General features: G+C 46.7%; 1 protein-coding gene across 10 annotated transcripts in view; it reads right to left on the reverse strand.

Moving 5' to 3' along the window:
* Nucleotides 1-209: 209 nt before the first annotated feature.
* LOC137538200 (uncharacterized) overlaps nucleotides 210-16,338 on the reverse strand; it is a 448,115-nt gene continuing 431,986 nt past the window's right edge. For 8 of the 10 annotated variants that reach the window (XM_068260237.1, XM_068260236.1, XM_068260239.1 and 5 more), the window contains 2 exons: nucleotides 16,093-16,149; nucleotides 210-1,738 (listed from right to left, as the gene is read on the reverse strand). In XM_068260237.1, coding sequence (XP_068116338.1) covers nucleotides 1,676-1,738; nucleotides 16,093-16,149 — 120 coding nt within the window. In that variant the 3' untranslated portion in view covers nucleotides 210-1,675. Of the gene's footprint in view, nucleotides 1,739-16,092; nucleotides 16,150-16,338 lie in introns of those variants that run through there. The other 2 variants (XR_011024708.1, XR_011024707.1) reach the window with 1 other exon arrangement.

The following is a 16,338-nucleotide window of genomic DNA, read 5'->3' on the forward strand; positions in this document are numbered from 1 at the left end:
GAAAAAAATCTGTGGTTATGTTTGACATATGGTAACTTCAGTCATCTGCTACACATACCCAAATCCCTCACTATGTACATTAATATAATGCATATGTATGTCTTCTTCCTGAGCTATGTATTGTGCCAAATCCAATTCCGGGCATAACCCCGTTATGCTTGGCGAAATAAACAATTCTGATTCTGAAATTAACACATCCAACTACAGAATGCTAAAACAAAATACAGCATTTATTTTGATAACTTCAAAACAATAAAAACTTTAAAAACTCTACAAAAAGTTAAATAAAATAACATTTATGTGGCTGGATACTTAAATCTAAGTAAGCTTAACATAACTTAAGGCGAACCTGTAACTTGAAAAAAAAATTAGATATTTACATAAGCAGAAGTAAGCCTCTGCATAGTCTAGAGCAGGCATGGGCAAACTTGGCCCTCCAGCTGTTAAGGAACTATAAATCCCACAATACATTTACCTTTATGAGTCATGACTGTGGCTGTCCGACTCCAGCAATGCATTGTGGGACTTGTAGTTCCTCAACAGCTGGAGGGCCAAGTTTGCCCATGCCTGGTCTAGAGGCTTCTCCATCCATCCCACCATTGCTGCACAGCATCCCTCTGAACATATTTGACCAGAGATCATTTGATATGTTCTTCTGACCATGCTCCCCTCTGTTTACAGCCCTACTGGGCAAGCATGAGTATGGTCACGCCTGTGCAGTAAGCCAAAGCCAGTCGCCCACAAACAAGAAGAGGGTCCCAGCCAGCATCTGTGGGGTCAAGAAGGACGTGGGAAGCTTCTGGACAATCCAGAGGTTTCCCTTTACTTGGGTAAGTATCTAACTTTTTTAAGTTACATGCTTTGCTGTAAGACCTTGATCAGTAATGCAATATACTTGCATTATTTCTTGACATCCTTTAAAATGCAGGTATGTCAGCAGAAGTATGTATAGTATAAAGTAACTGTTACACTGTACTTACACTAATAGTAAACAACCTACATTCTGCGCTGGTTGCTCCTTGAGTAATGCATTTTAAGGCTCAGACACACTATAAGTACTTTTTTTCTGAGCGCTTTTGGGCCCTCAGAGCTTTCTGGGAGCTTTGTAAAAAACACTCCCATTGACTTACATTATCTTACAAATCTCGGTAAAATCACAATCGCAGTAAAATCTTTTACTGCGATTTTAATGTGTTTTTTTAAAAAGCTCTCAGAAAGCTCTGAGGGCCAAAAAGCTCTCAGAAAAGCACTTCATGTGTCTGAGCCCTAAAACTTTCCTCATGGCAATAAAAGGTTTAATAGCCCTCTATATATTCTTAACTATTTCTGCTGTGGTTCTAATAAACACGTAAGCACCGAGTATGGGAAACGGGGAGCTGTTTAGTTATTCCTACAGTGTCAACAAGATAAAATAAAATGGATGTTGGCGTACAAATATGAACAGTAATAGAAGTGTGTTGTATTAGTGATCAGAGCCTCATTTTATGTAATTTTAAGTACACTTAGTCACACATCCACCACCACTTTAAGATTACTATTAAACAAACAATTCCCTGCCTCGATTTGGGTGTATTTTGGCCCTGAGATGAAATAAACTGACAACACTTCCCTGCTTCCAGTCAGGTGTGCTTGGCTTCCTGAGAGAAATAAACTGACAGCACTTTTAAAATCAGATTCAGGTGTGTTTGCCATCCTGAGAGGGACCACTTCTGTACTTCAATAAGGAGACAGGAATGGCCTGAAAAACAAAAACAAATAAAGTGTTGTCATCTGTTTATCACTTTAAGAGGATAGATGATGTAACAGATGTTTAATTTCTACTTTGCGGCTTTGGCAAAATGCAGCACAAATGATCAGCCTACAGAGAACTAGTGCTATGCAGAATTCGGAAGTTTTATAAGTAGTGCAGTGTGGAGTTTTGGGGTACACCCAGCCACACCCTAATCCCATTTAGTGTTTAGCACCGCACAAAGAAAGTTCTGAACTGGCACTGTGATGTCACAGGGAACTGAGGCCCTGTCTACAAAAGAAGACACCTGAAGACAATGAACAGGGAGCACAGATCATGTGGCAATTATTTTCCACTTAAAGTTCAGTTACGGTACAGCCTTCCTTTATAAAGATACATAATCATAGCATATTCTGTATATTGGCTGCCTCCATCGAAAGCTTAAAATATGCTCAGAATGAGAGATGTAGTGTTGTGAAATCACAAATTGTCAAGATTTTTTGCCATCCATCAGTTTTCCGCGTACGTCAAAAAAGGATGTCGGGAAAAAAGGGCGCGGGGTTTAAACGATAAGCATGAATAACGTTTAAAAACAAATTGTGCTATATTTCATTAAAAAATAATGTTTTATAAAGTTTTAAATCATTAAATAATGTGTATGAAATTGGCAATTGTGAAAACGTTAATCTACCCTGTTTCAAAAGTTAAACGTATAATAACGTTTTGTAAAAAATTAGTAAGTATTACTAAAATTTTACTAAAACTATACCTAACCCCACTCTCACACAGAACCCTCCCTGTACCTACCCCTAACCCCTAGACCCTCCTGGTGGTGCCTAAACCTAAGTCCCTCCTGGTAGTGCCTAAACCTAACACCCTCGTGGTGGTGCCTGAACCTAAGACCCCTGTGGTGGTGCCTAAACCTAAGACCCCCCTGGTGGTGCCTAAACCTAAGACCCCCCTGGTAGTGCCTAAACCTAAGACCCCCTGGTGGTGCCTAAACCTAAGACCCCCCTTTGTGATCGCTTTGTTGTGTGGAGAATAATGTTTTAAAAACAGTAAAGGATAAAATATATTACAATTTACATTTCATACTGATCTCTTTATTTTGTGAATAATAATGTTTTACAAACAGTAAGGGATAAAATTGTAATATGTTAATGACACTGATTGTGGGGAAATGTGGAAAACATAAATTAGCAAAAATGTAATGATAAAAAGTTATTTTAGGCGGGCGCCCTTTTTTCACGGTGGGCGCCCGTCAAACGATAATTAATATGGCAGTCTATGGCGGCGCCCTTTTTGTCCTCTTGCCTCACGCGCCCGAATTTACTGTTTCCCAGTTTTCCTGCCTGAGCAAAAATGGGAGAAATTGAAAGGCTAGTGACAACGCGGAAGAGCCGCCGCCATGACCCAGCGGCAGGCGGCTCTTTCCGCGCACGGACGCGCCACACACGGAGAGGCAGCCGCCTCCTCTCAGCATGAGGCGGCTGTCTCCGTGCAGGCGTCTGTGGAGCACGGAGAAACCGCTGCGTCCAACGTTAGTGCCCATACCCCCGCTGCGGAGACACCGCAGAGCGGGGCTGCTGTGGCTGGGACTCGTAGTCCCTCAGGTTTCAGAGTGACGCGCGCGCGCACTCAGGCAGGATTTATGACACTTAGTAAGGAGTCAGCTGACCAGGCTGGTCAGCTGACTCTAGCTCCACTTCTCATTGGTCCAGCACTTAGGGAGGTGCTGGGGGGACACCTGTGCATATAAACTGCTACCTGGTCATTCCTCTGGTGTCTGGCGTTGCGATCACATATGTGGGAGCACCCAGATCCGTAGTCAGATCCGCAAGTGTGCCGGGACCAGCTGGAGCTGTAATCCTACACTTAGCTAGATTCTGTTGATAGCTAAAGTACTAGTTTGATTGTGATTATCTGTTATGACCTATTGCCTGCTCGACCTTTTTCCTGAACTCTGATCTTGTACCTCGATATTTCTGATACTCTGTTGCCGAACCCCGGCTCGTTCCTAGACTCTGCTTCTGCCTCCTGATTTTGTACCCTGATATATCTGATATCCCGTTGCCGAACCCTGCCTGTACTTTGACTCTGCCTTTGCCTCCTGATCTTGTACTTTATCTGTCCGTGTGTGTACTACCTGGCTTGTCCGACCTCGAGAACCGACCTTACTGTTGGAGGCGGTTCCTCGTTCTGTTAGTGACCCTTCCGCCAGAGGGTTACTTTCAGTATATCCTTCCTGCTGGCAGCCTGACTCCTCCCGTCTTGGAGAGCTCAGGTTTGCGGAAGGAATCTGTACAGTACGCCTTGCTGTACTGAGGCCTAGTCCTCTAAGTGTTACTGTTACACTCTACTCAGGTGAACAGAGGTTAGCGAGTATATTGGATTATCGGTGATACTGCAGATCACTTATAATCTGGTATACATCTGTATTCCCCGTGATACTGCAGATCACCGGTAATCAGATCCTCTCTGTGCTTCACCGATCGTTACAGCTAGCTTTCTCCTTGTTCAGACCAGGGCTGTGGAGTCGGAGTCGGAGTCGTGGAGTCGGAGTCGTGGAGTCAGGCAATTTTGGGTGCCTGGAGTCGGAGTCGGGAAAAAATGCACCGACTCCGACTCCTAATGAATTTGTAATTGTAATTAAAATAGAAAATATGATAAAATGTTCTATTTCTCAGATAATAGTCATTAAAAATAATGTATAAATACAGTATATATACAGTAATAGCTGTCCACAAAAATGAAATAAACTAGAGATGGGACGACGAATCCGGCGAATCCCTCGAATATTGGGAAATATTCGAGATTCGTGGATTCGAATCCCGACGCCATTTTCCACTTTACGAATCCGCCGAATCCCGACGCTGCATCGCCGCGCATCCGCCGCTCGCACTCGTCCTCCTCCAACCCGCGCCTCCTCCGACCGCCCCGCGCCTCCTCCGCCCGGCCGCCCGCATACTTTGTATCAACTCACCCGTCCAGTGGAGCGCAGACAGAGCGGCAGACCTCTCGCTGACTTCCTGGTTCCCTCTAGTGACGGCTTTTACAATGACGTCATCAGTAAAAGCCGGTCCGGCCACTAGAGGGAACCGAGAAGTAAGGACGAGGTCTGCCGCTCTGCGCTCCACTGGACATGTGAGTTGATACTTATGCAGGGGTGAGCGAGGAGGCACGGGGGACGGAGGAGGCCATGGGGGTGAGCGGAGGAGGCACGGGGGGGGAGCGACACCTACCTACCTACCACTTTACCTACCTACCTGCCACTATACCTACCTAAAGGCCCCCTATACGTACCTACCTACCTACCGGGCACTATACCTACCTACCTACAGGCCCCTATACCTATCTAAAGGCCCCCTATACTACCTACCTACCACTATACCTACCTACCTACAGGCCCCTATACCTACCTAAAGGCCCCCTATATGTACCTACCTACCTAAAGGCCCCTATACCTACCTAAAGGCCTCTATACCTACCTACCTAAAGGCCCCCTATACGTGCCTACCTACCTAAAGGCCCCTATACCTACCTACCTAAAGGCCCCTATACCTACCTACCTACATACCTACCTATACTTAAGGCCTTATACCCTGCTACCTATACTGAAGGTCCCTTTAACTACCTACCTACCTACAGGACACTATACCTACCTACCTACCGGCCACTATACCTACCTACCTACCTACAGGCCACTATACCTACCTAAAGGCCCCCTATACGTACCTACCTACCTACCTACCTAAAGGCCCCTATACCTACCTACCTACCTAAAGGCCCCTATACTTACCTACCTACCTACCTACCTACCTAAAGGCCCCTATACCTACCTACAGGCCTCTATACCTACCTACCTACTTAAAGGCCCCCTATACGTGCCTACCTACCTAAAGGCCCCTATACCTACCTACCTAAAGGCCCCTATACCTACCTACCTACATACCTACCTATACTTAAGGCCCTATACCCTGCTACATATACTGAAGGTCCCTTTAACTACCTACCTACCTACAGGACACTATACCTACCTACCTACCGGCCACTATACTTACCTACCTACCTACAGGCCACTATACCTACCTAAAGGCCCCCTATACGTACCTACCTACCTACCTAAAGGCCCCTATACCTACCTACCTAAAGGCCCCTATACCTACCTACCTACATACCTACCTATACTTAAGGCCCTATACCCTGCTACCTATACTGAAGGTCCCTTTACCTACCTAAAGGCCCCTATACCTACCTACATACCTACCTATACTTAAGGCCTCTATATACCCTGTTACCTATACTGAAGGCCCTATACCCTGCTACCTATACTGAAGGTCCCTTTACCTACCTAAAGGCCCCTATACCTACCTACATACCTACCTATACTTAAGGCCTCTATATACCCTGCTACCTATACTGAAGGCCCATATACCCTGCTACCTATACTGAAGGCCCCTATACCCTGCTACCTATACTGAAGGCCTATATACCCTGCTACCTATACTGAAGGCCCATATACCCTGCTACCTATACTGAAGGCACATATACCCTGCTACCTATACTGAAGGCACATATACCCTGCTACCTATACTGAAGGCCCATATACCCTGCTACCTATACTGAAGGCACATATACTCTGCTACCTATACTGAAGGCACATATACCCTGCTACCTATCCTGAAGGCACATATACCCTGCTATCTATACTGAAGGCCCATATACCCTGCTACCTATACTGAAGGCCCATATACCCTGCTACCTATACTGAAGGCCCATATACCCTGCTACCTATACCGAAGGCCCATATACCCTGCTACCTATACTGAAGGCCCATATACCCTGCTACCTATACTGAAGGCACATATACCTTGCTACCTATACTGAAGGCCTATATACCCTGCTACCTATACTGAAGGCACATATACCCTGCTACCTATACTGAAGGCACATATACCCTGCTACCTATACTGAAGGCCCCTATACCCTGCTACCTATACTGAAGGCCCATATACCCTGCTACCTATACTGAAGGCACATATACCCTGCTACCTATACTGAAGGCACATATACCCTGCTATCTATACTGAAGGCCCATATACCCTGCTACCTATACTGAAGGCCTATATACCCTGCTACCTATACTGAAGGCCCATATACCCTGCTACCTATACTGAAGGCCCATATACCCTGCTACCTATACTGAAGGCCCATATACCCTGCTACCTATACTGAAGGCACATATACCTTGCTACCTATACTGAAGGCCTATATACCCTGCTACCTATACTGAAGGCACATATACCCTGCTATCTATACTGAAGGCCCCTATACCCTGCTACCTATACTGAAGGCCCCTATACCCTGCTACCTATACTGAAGGCCCATATACCCTGCTACCTATACTGAAGGCACATATACCCTGCTACCTATACTGAAGGCACATATACCCTGCTACCTATACTGAAGGCCTATATACCCTGCTACCTATACTGAAGGCCCATATACCTTTCTACCTATACTGAAGGCCCATATACCTTGCTACCTATACTGAAAGCTACCAATATTGAAGGCACCCATACCTAGCTAGCTATACTGAAGGCACCTTTACCTCGCTACCTATACTGCGGGCAACTATACCACGGATCGCACAATTCGTATGTGCAGGATTCGTTAGATTCGGGATTCGAAAGGTTCGAGATATTCGAGAACCTTTTTAGATTCGGATCCGGATTCGGATTCGAAGAAATTGTGGATTCGTCCCATCCCTAAAATAAGCCAATCAAAATTAGTTACTTGTGCTGCTTCAATAAAGCAGTTCCCGTATTTTTAAGGTCAGATATACATATCTGATTGTGACTGTACAGTATATATGATGTGTACACAAGAATCTCTTATATATACTAAATAACATCTATGCTGTAAGTATAAAGCCTAATGTGTAGCTGTGTCACTAATAGAGATGGTCAATGAGATGGAAATAATTGTGCACTGATGCTGATTTATGCAAATGTATGCACTCCCTTTGCTGATGAAATCAAAAATTTGATATGTTGTTAAAATTTGGTTTGGTGACTACAAATTAAAGGGTACCTGAGACAGATGAAAAGTAAAGTTTTATACATACCTGGGGCTTCCTCCAGCCCCCTTCAGGCTAATCAGTCCCTCGCTGTCCTCCACCACCCGAAACTTCTGCTATGAGTCCTGGTAATTCAGCCAGTCAGCGCTGTCCGGCCGCATGCCGCTCCCACAGCCAGGAACATTCTGCACCTGCGCAATAGTGCTGCACAGGTGTAGTATGCTCCTGGCGGCGGAGTGTGTGCATGCGCACAACGCCCGACTGGCTCAAGTACCTGGACTCATAGCAGAAGATCCAGGTGGTGGAGGAGGACAACGAGGGACTGATTATCCTGAAGGCGGCTGGAGGAAGCCCCAGGTATGTATAAAACTTTAATTTAATCTGTCTCAGGTTTACTTTGTTACACAGTAGTACTATACTCTACATATGCACTCCCCACAGAGCTGCAGGGAATCCACTGAGAATGCTGTGCACATTGAACACAGAGGTGTTGTCTGTCACCCATAAACCTTGTTCAGATTGTGCATGAAGAATGTGTAATAGAGGAAGAATCTCCTCATTCCCCTGCAGAGTACCTGCACATCATTCTTACATGTACCCACACTTACATTGCCTAGGGCCTGATAGATGTTCTTTGTTCCGGTTTGTACCTTTTACAAGTACTCTTACCAAGGACTAGTTTTAGTCTAAAGGGAATAAATATAGTAGTCTACATATCCTTCTCACTTCAGTTGTCTTGTAAAATTCCTAGGCGTTGGCGCTTAAGAGACGAATTTCATGTTATATACTTTTAATCAACAAACTTGTAATATGCAAATTAGAGGAGTCGGAGTCGAGGAGTCGGTGGAATACTAAACTGAGTCGGAGTCGGTGGATTTTTGGACCGACTCCACAGCCCTGGTTCAGACCTCTCCTTGTCAACTGATTCAGAGGCCCAAATGCAATTACCTTTTTCTCTTAGGTGATATTTTTAAACTTGACAATAAAATGCCTTTTAAGTCACCAGAAACAATATAATTTTGATTGGACTTTTTCACCTACGTTTTCAGTACGGTTTCAATTGAAAAGTGCTGAAAAGTTACTTTAAATAGAAGATGAAAAATTATCTCCTAGGAGAAAACACGGGAGAAAAAGAGAATTGGATATGGCATAAGAGGGAGTTGAAGATACACGTTTCTGACTCAGATAAAAATTAACGTTCCTTTTTTTCTTGGAGGAAGAGGAGGTGGTTTGAGATGATCTGCACTTTGTTATATTATTTGATACAGGGGAGCCTCTAGGCATAGGCAGTAAAGGCTTTTGCCTGGAGTACCATTGGTCCTGGGGGGCGCCATGTTGCTGGATTAAGCCATGCCCCTGATTAAGCCCCGCCCCCACGGGTGTTCTATTACTTCCTTCTAATGCATCTGCTTAGCGTAATTTGCAGGCAGCTGCCACTGTGTCCCTCTGTGCCTTATGCATCCTTTTTTCCCACTTTGTGTCTCCTTCTGTCTCCTTGTGCCTCCTTCATTCCCTTGTGCCATGTCTGACCCCGTTTGTCCTTCTGTCTTCCTTTATGCCTCCTGTTTCCCTTTGTGCCTCCTTCTGTCTTCATGTGCCTCCTTCAGTCCCCCTGTGCCACCTCTGCCTCCTTATGTCTCCTTGTGCCTTTCTTTTGCCTGCAGGCTCAGACGCCCCTGATTTGACATCACAAATACAGTCACTTGGAAGCAGAGACAGAGAGTTCTAACTAGCTAAGCAGGAAACACTACAATGGTTGTTCTGATTCTGCATTGCCTTTTATATTTTGGATGGTGTTAAATAATAGGATACCTGTGACCTCCAAGATGGACAGGGTCGGGGTTGTTTCACTACTTGCGCTTCATGGCATGTTTTATGTGACTCTGATGTATCCTCCTTCTAAAGCCGAAAGAAGGAATCATCAGGGTCACATGAAAAGTGCTGTGAAGGGCAAGTAGTGGACTCCCCCTGACCCTGTCCACTTGTTCAGTACTGATGGTGCTGAAGTGTGGTGTTCAGAAATATTCAGGTGTTCTGAATTGGATAAGCCAAATTCAAGCAAACACACTACCGCTGCGCTGAGCTTCACAGTCTTTGACTCAAAAAGGTATTAAGTTACTGTTGGTCTTTGGGTTGAGCACAGCCACACTATAGTGTATGAGGCCCTTGTTGTGATAATTTTTTTAAAGCAGAGGTCCTCAATAGAGATGGCTCGAACCTCCAATTTTAGGTTCGCGAACCTCGAATGCGAATCTCCACAAAAAGTTTGGTTCGCGCAAACCTTTTGAACCGCAATAGACTTCAATGGGGAGGCGAACTTCAAAAACTAGAAACATTTATGCTGGCCACAAAAGTAATGGAAAAGATGTTTCAAGGGGTCTAACATCTGAGTTTTTGCATGGAAGAATGGGATACACGCCAAAAGTCCCCGGGAAAAATCTGGATTTGACAAAAGGCAGCGTTTTAAGGGCAGAAATTACATTGCATGCTAAATTGGAGCCCTAAAGTGATTTATTCTCCTTAGCGTTTTGGACGAGCCAGGCTCGTCCAGAGACGCCGGAGGTGACCGCTCAGGCCCCGCTGGGCCGATTTGAATATTTCTTTTTTAAAACACGCAGCAAGCACTTTGCTACCCACTGTGATACAGGGCCCTCGAGGGCCGAGACCCCGTGCACTGCCTGCCCAATCAGAGCCAGGCAGCGCTGAGGGGTGGATCGGGTCTTTCTGTGACGTTACAACGTCGATGACGTCACGATGTGCGTCGCCACGGCGACGGGGGAAGCCCTACAGGAAATCCCGTTCAGAACGGGATTTCCGGACGGGCCATTGTGCTGGCGGCGATCGGAGGGGTGGGAGGGAGGGGGGAATCATGTAGCTAGCGCTAGGCTAGCTACATGAAAAATAAAAAAAAAATGTGCAAAAAACGTTCCCGCAGCCGCAGGAATCAGAACGCCAGGCAGGTTAAAACATCTTGCATGTGTTTACATCAATCAGGTAGTGTAATTAGTGTACTGCTTCACACTGACAGACCAAACTCACTGTGTAATGCAACGCACACAGCTGTTTGTGTAGTGACGGCCGTGCTGGACTGGTGCGCACCATGACGAGAGTGCAGGAGATGGCGGCATTCCAGCCCATATGGTCGGCGGGCTGAGGTAGCTCAATGACAGAACAGTGACTGTCCAGCTGATCGAATTTGGTCTGTCCACAATGAAGCAACTACCTTATTATCTTGGGTGTGACCCCCCCCCCCTCCCGAGACACTCATATAGCCAGCGGCGGTCATTGCTTCATTGTGATACGCAAGCCCCTTCACCGCAGCAAGGTAACGATCACGAAGGGGAATTGACACATGTACATGCCTTTTGTTTTGTTGTTGCAGCTGCAGTGCAGCCAGAAAAATTAGGCAGGCATGTACACGCACCAGAAAAATTATTATAGTGGCTACTGCTAGCAGCGGCCTTAAAAATTCAGGAATCTGCCTTAAGTCCTGGACCCTGTTGGTGGTGGCGGAGAAGGCAGTCAAACGGCCTGCAGGCAGAGATGCTGTGTGGGGGCCGACTTAGTCATGGGGCAGGCAGTCACTTGGCGTGCAGGCAGAGTCTTCGGGTGGGCAGTAGCCCTCCGGGATCCATGCCTCATTCATTTTGATAAAGGTGAGGTACTGAACACTTTTGTGACCTAGGCGACTTATCTTCTCAGTGACAATGCCTGCAGCTGCGCTGAAGGTCCTTTCTGACAGGACGCTTGAGGCAGGACAAGACAAAAGTTGGATGGCAAATTGTGACAGCTCTGGCCACAGGTCAAGCCTGCGCACCCAGTAGTCCAGGGGTTCATCGCTGCTCATAGTGTCTACATCCACACTTAAGGCCAGGTAGTCGGCTATCTGCCGGTCGAGGAGTTGGTGGAAGGTGGATCCGGAAGGTCTAAGGTGAGACGTTGGACTAAAGAATGTCCGCATGTCCTACATCACCATGAGATCGCTAGAGCGTCCTGTCCTTGCCTGCGTGGACATGGGAGGAGGAGGATCACTGGCAGTGGCACCTTTATTCCGTTGTGCTGTGACATCACCCTTAAACGCACCGTAAAGCATAGTTGCCAGCTTGTTCTGCAAGTGCTGCATCCTTTCTGCCTTCTGGTGATTTGGTAACATCTCTGCCACTTTGTGCCTATACCGAGGGTCTAGTAGCATGGCCACCCAGTACAGCTCATTCCCCTTGAGGTTTTTTTATACGGGGGTCCCTCAACAGGCTGGACAGCATGAAAGACGCCATCTGCACAAATTTGGATGCAGACGTACTATCCATCTCCTCTTGCTCTTCCTCAGTGATGTCAGCTAAGTTCTCCTCCGCCTCCCAGCCACGAACAATACCATGGGAAAGTTAAGCAGCACAAGCCCCCTGTGACACCTGCTGTGGTTGTTCTTCCGCCTCCTCCTCCAAAAAAACACCTTTCTCATCATCTGATTTCTCTTCCCCACATGACTCTTCCTCTTCCTCCTCCTCCCCCCTCTGTGCTGCCGCAGGTGTTGAGGAATCATCTTCTTCTGCTGAGAATTGATCCCCCAACTCTTCCTCCTGTTCCTGGTCACGCTCCTCCACAGCTTGATCCACCACTCTACACACGGCACGCTCCAGGAAGAAAGCATATGGGATCAAGTCGCTGATGGCACCGTCACTGCGACTCACCAGGTTTTTCACCTCCTCAAACGGCCGCATGAGCCTGCAGGCATTTCGCATGAGTGTCCAGTACTTCGGCCAGAACATCCCCATCTCCCCAGAGCATGTCCTTTGACTGTAGTTGTAGAGATACTGTTTGACGGATTTCTCCTGTTGTAGCAGGTGGTTGAACATCAGGAGCGTTGAATTCCAGCAAGTCGGGCTATTGCAAATCAAGCGTCTCACCGGAAAGTTGTTTCTCCGCTGAATGTCGGCAAAGCGTGGCATGGCCGTTTAAGACCGCCTGAAATGCCCCCACACCTTTCTGGACTGCTTCAGGACGTCCTGTAAGACTGGTTACTTAGACACAAATCTCTTGATTCAGCACATATGCCATGCAGGGTACATGTGTCAACTTTCCCAATTCAAAGCCGAGATTGCTGCCATTGTCACACACCACGTTGGCGTTGGTGCGGGGTCAGCCACTGATCCACCTGTTTGTTCAGAGCAGCCAGGAGAGCTGCTCCAAAATGACTCTCCGCTTTGAGGCAAGACATGTCTAAGATGGCGTGACACCGTCGTACCTGGCGTCTTCCCATTGCAGTTTGTGCCTTTTCTCCATGTGCCTTCATAAGGCACTTGTCCCTACGCGGCTGTTGGCCTTTCCACGGCTCAATTTTTGGTGGCAGAGAGAACAGATTGCATTGCTCTGATCTGAGGCAGACACACGAAAACATTTCCACACCGCTGAGCCCAGGGGTGTGGGCACTATGGTGGCATCACCAGTTGACATTGAAGGGCATGTTGGATGGCTGTCCATCGGTGGAGATACATGGCTCCGGACACTGCCACCAGCTGTTGCTGATGACGAGCTCCCCTGCTTCTTTCAGGAACTTGTCTCCTCCTACTCCTCTCATCCTCCCCAGATTCGCTTGCCTTAGACACCTCATAAACTGCACCAACAGCAGGTACTTCATCATCCTCCTCCTCACACCTTACGTCCATAGTGTCGCCTAACTCAGACATATGAGGTGGTGTAACTTGCTTAGCGCCTTCATCTTGTTGTAACAATAATGGCTGTAAATCAGTTAATTCCCCACCAATTAACTCCTGCGAAGTGTCAAATGCAACGGATGTGGTGCCTGTAGTAGCGCTGGTGGCTGCGGAAGATAAGATGTTCTGTGTTAAATAGTCAACCACGTCCTGACAATCTTGGGAGTTGATGGGATGTGCCTTCTTCAGAGCACTATACTTCAGGCCAGGGCCGCACAAAATCACGTCTGCACGACCTCAAACAGACCTGCCAGGTGGCCTCCCTCTGGGTCTGCCTCTGCCTGTTGTTTTGTTCATATCCGTGAAAGGTATGCACTGACATGACTAATACAATGTGCAGTCACACAGGTATGCAGTGACTGGTATTACAATACAATGAGCAGCTGTCACACAGGTGAAGTAAACAGGTATGCATGGACTGGTATATTACACAGTGTGCGGTCACACAGGTACTGTGAACAATTATGCAATGACTAGTATTAAAAATGTGCAGTAGTCACACACACACAGGTACCGTGAACAGGTGCAGTGACTGGTATATAACACTGCCTTGCGGTCAGGTAGGTAGTTGCACTACTGAACAGGTATGCAGTGATTGGTATTACAAATGTGCAGCGGTCACACACACAGGTACCATGAACAGGTGCAGCGACTGGTGGTATATAACACTGCGTGCGCTCACGTAGGTAGGTAGGTGCACTGAACAGGTGGGTATGCAGTGATTGGTATTACAAATGTGCAGCTGTCACACACACACAGGTACCGTGAACAGGTGCAGTGACACTGCGTGCGCTCACGTAGGTAGGTAGGTAGGTGCACTGAACAGGTGGGTATGCAGTGATTGGTATTACAAATGTGCAGCTGTCACACACACAGGTACCATGAACAGGTGCAGTGACACTGCGTGCGCTCCTGTAGGTAGGTAGGTGCACTGAACAGGTGGGTATGCAGTGATTGGTATTACAAATGTGCAGCTGTCACACACGCAGGTAGTCACTGAATGTGCTGGGCCTGGCTGTGGCACAGTAGGAATTACCAAGGGGCCAAGGTCCCAGCAGCTGCGACTGACTTACAGGGCTGTATATGCAACACAAATGTCTGTGGGACACACACACACACACACACACACACAATAGATCACAAGAAGAACATTAGCTCTCAAAAGAGCTGTTGAGGATGAGGAGTGTTTTTTAGCAATAAGTATCAGCAAGAATGAGCAACCTAACTAGCCTAACACAAGAGCCTAACTAAGCTTTTCCTATGTGAGCAGGTTCTCTCCCTTCTCTAATTTCTGCAGCTACACGAGTGAGTGAAAAGGCCGATGCTGCATGCGTTTTATAAGGGGGGGGGGGCTCCAGGAGGGAGTGTAGCCTGATTGGCTACCCTGTGTCTGCTGACTGTGATGTATAGGGTCAAAGTTGACCTTAATGATGTAGTATAGGGGGCGGGTCGAACTTGCATATAGTTTGCGGTTCACCGCGAACGCAAACCACCGAAGTTCGCACTAATAAATTTGCGGTCGGACCGTTCGGGCCATCTCTAGTCCTCAAGTTTCAAAAATGCCAAAAGATTAAGGCCCGTTTCACAAGGATGCATGCTGGCCGGTAAATGATGGCTGCAGCACTCCTTGTTTAAGCGACGTTCATTCAAATGAATGTGCAGCACTGGTACTGTCATTTGCACAAACCCCCTCGACCAACATGCCTCCATTTCCCCCTGCAGCAAGTGAAAAACGCTGTGCGCCAACAAAAAGTCGCCGAAAGATGCCAAATGCTTTTTTATGACCCCCTGATTGGCTCGCACCCCAATAGGCTGCCTTTGCCACCCATGCAGAGAGAGCATTGGTGCGCACCAGCGAGAGCAGTATGCACTGCATAGCATGCTTCAGTATGTATATCTACCTGTCCTAGCCCCGGCTTGCATCCTCTAGTGTCCTGTGCAGCTTCTTAACTGCCCCCTGACCATTAGAGCTCCAAGCTCACTGCCATGTAACCACAGTAAGCCTGGAGCTCTAGTGGCCAGTTTGGAAATCTGCCGGGGAAACTAGAGGATGCAAGCCAGAGCAAGAACTGGTAGCTACAGTATGCTGAAGCATGCTCCTTAGCACACTGTGCATATGTGGGCCCTTAGAAAATGTCACCTGCGGTATATCACCTCGGACAGGCCAACCCCGAGCTTTACACCCAAAATTTGGGTGTCAAAAGTCAGTCAATAGCAGTGATATACAGTAAATAACATGCACTCATTGGGCCTATTAGAGAACTGAAATAATGCAGAAAACCTCATCTGCTTGTTTTTTATCTGCTATTAGGTGGTGAAAGAGCGTAATACTCATCTGTATCATATCAGATCCTAGTAAGTATTGCTGGAACATAGGTGAAATGGGGATCAGGCAATAAAAGTCACATGTCCACACATGCAGAGACATGTAATTTGTAATAAATTCATCATGACATCCTAGATTTATGATAAAACAAAGCTGCAACAGGAGATGTAGAAGATGTGAGGTCCTATAATAGTATTCCGACAGGTTCTTTTTTATATCTGCTATGAGAAGAATGCAGTAGAAGTACCTGTAAGTGACTGAAGACCAAAAACTCTGGTTCTGAGATGGATAGTCTTCCTGGAATCTAAGACAAACGTCACAAACAACAACTTAGCAATTTATACACCTCTCTCTGAAAAATCTGCTGACAAGGAGAAAAAAAACACACAAATTAGCACGAAGTCGGATGTGTCAGACCACAAGCAAACACTGCCCTGATGTATGTGTGATGCACCAATAAACTGGCTTTTGGATTGAAACTTTGGAGTGTGGG

The sequence above is a fragment of the Hyperolius riggenbachi genome, chromosome 11 (genome assembly GCF_040937935.1).
Source record: "Hyperolius riggenbachi isolate aHypRig1 chromosome 11, aHypRig1.pri, whole genome shotgun sequence".
Taxonomy (NCBI): domain Eukaryota; kingdom Metazoa; phylum Chordata; class Amphibia; order Anura; family Hyperoliidae; genus Hyperolius; species Hyperolius riggenbachi.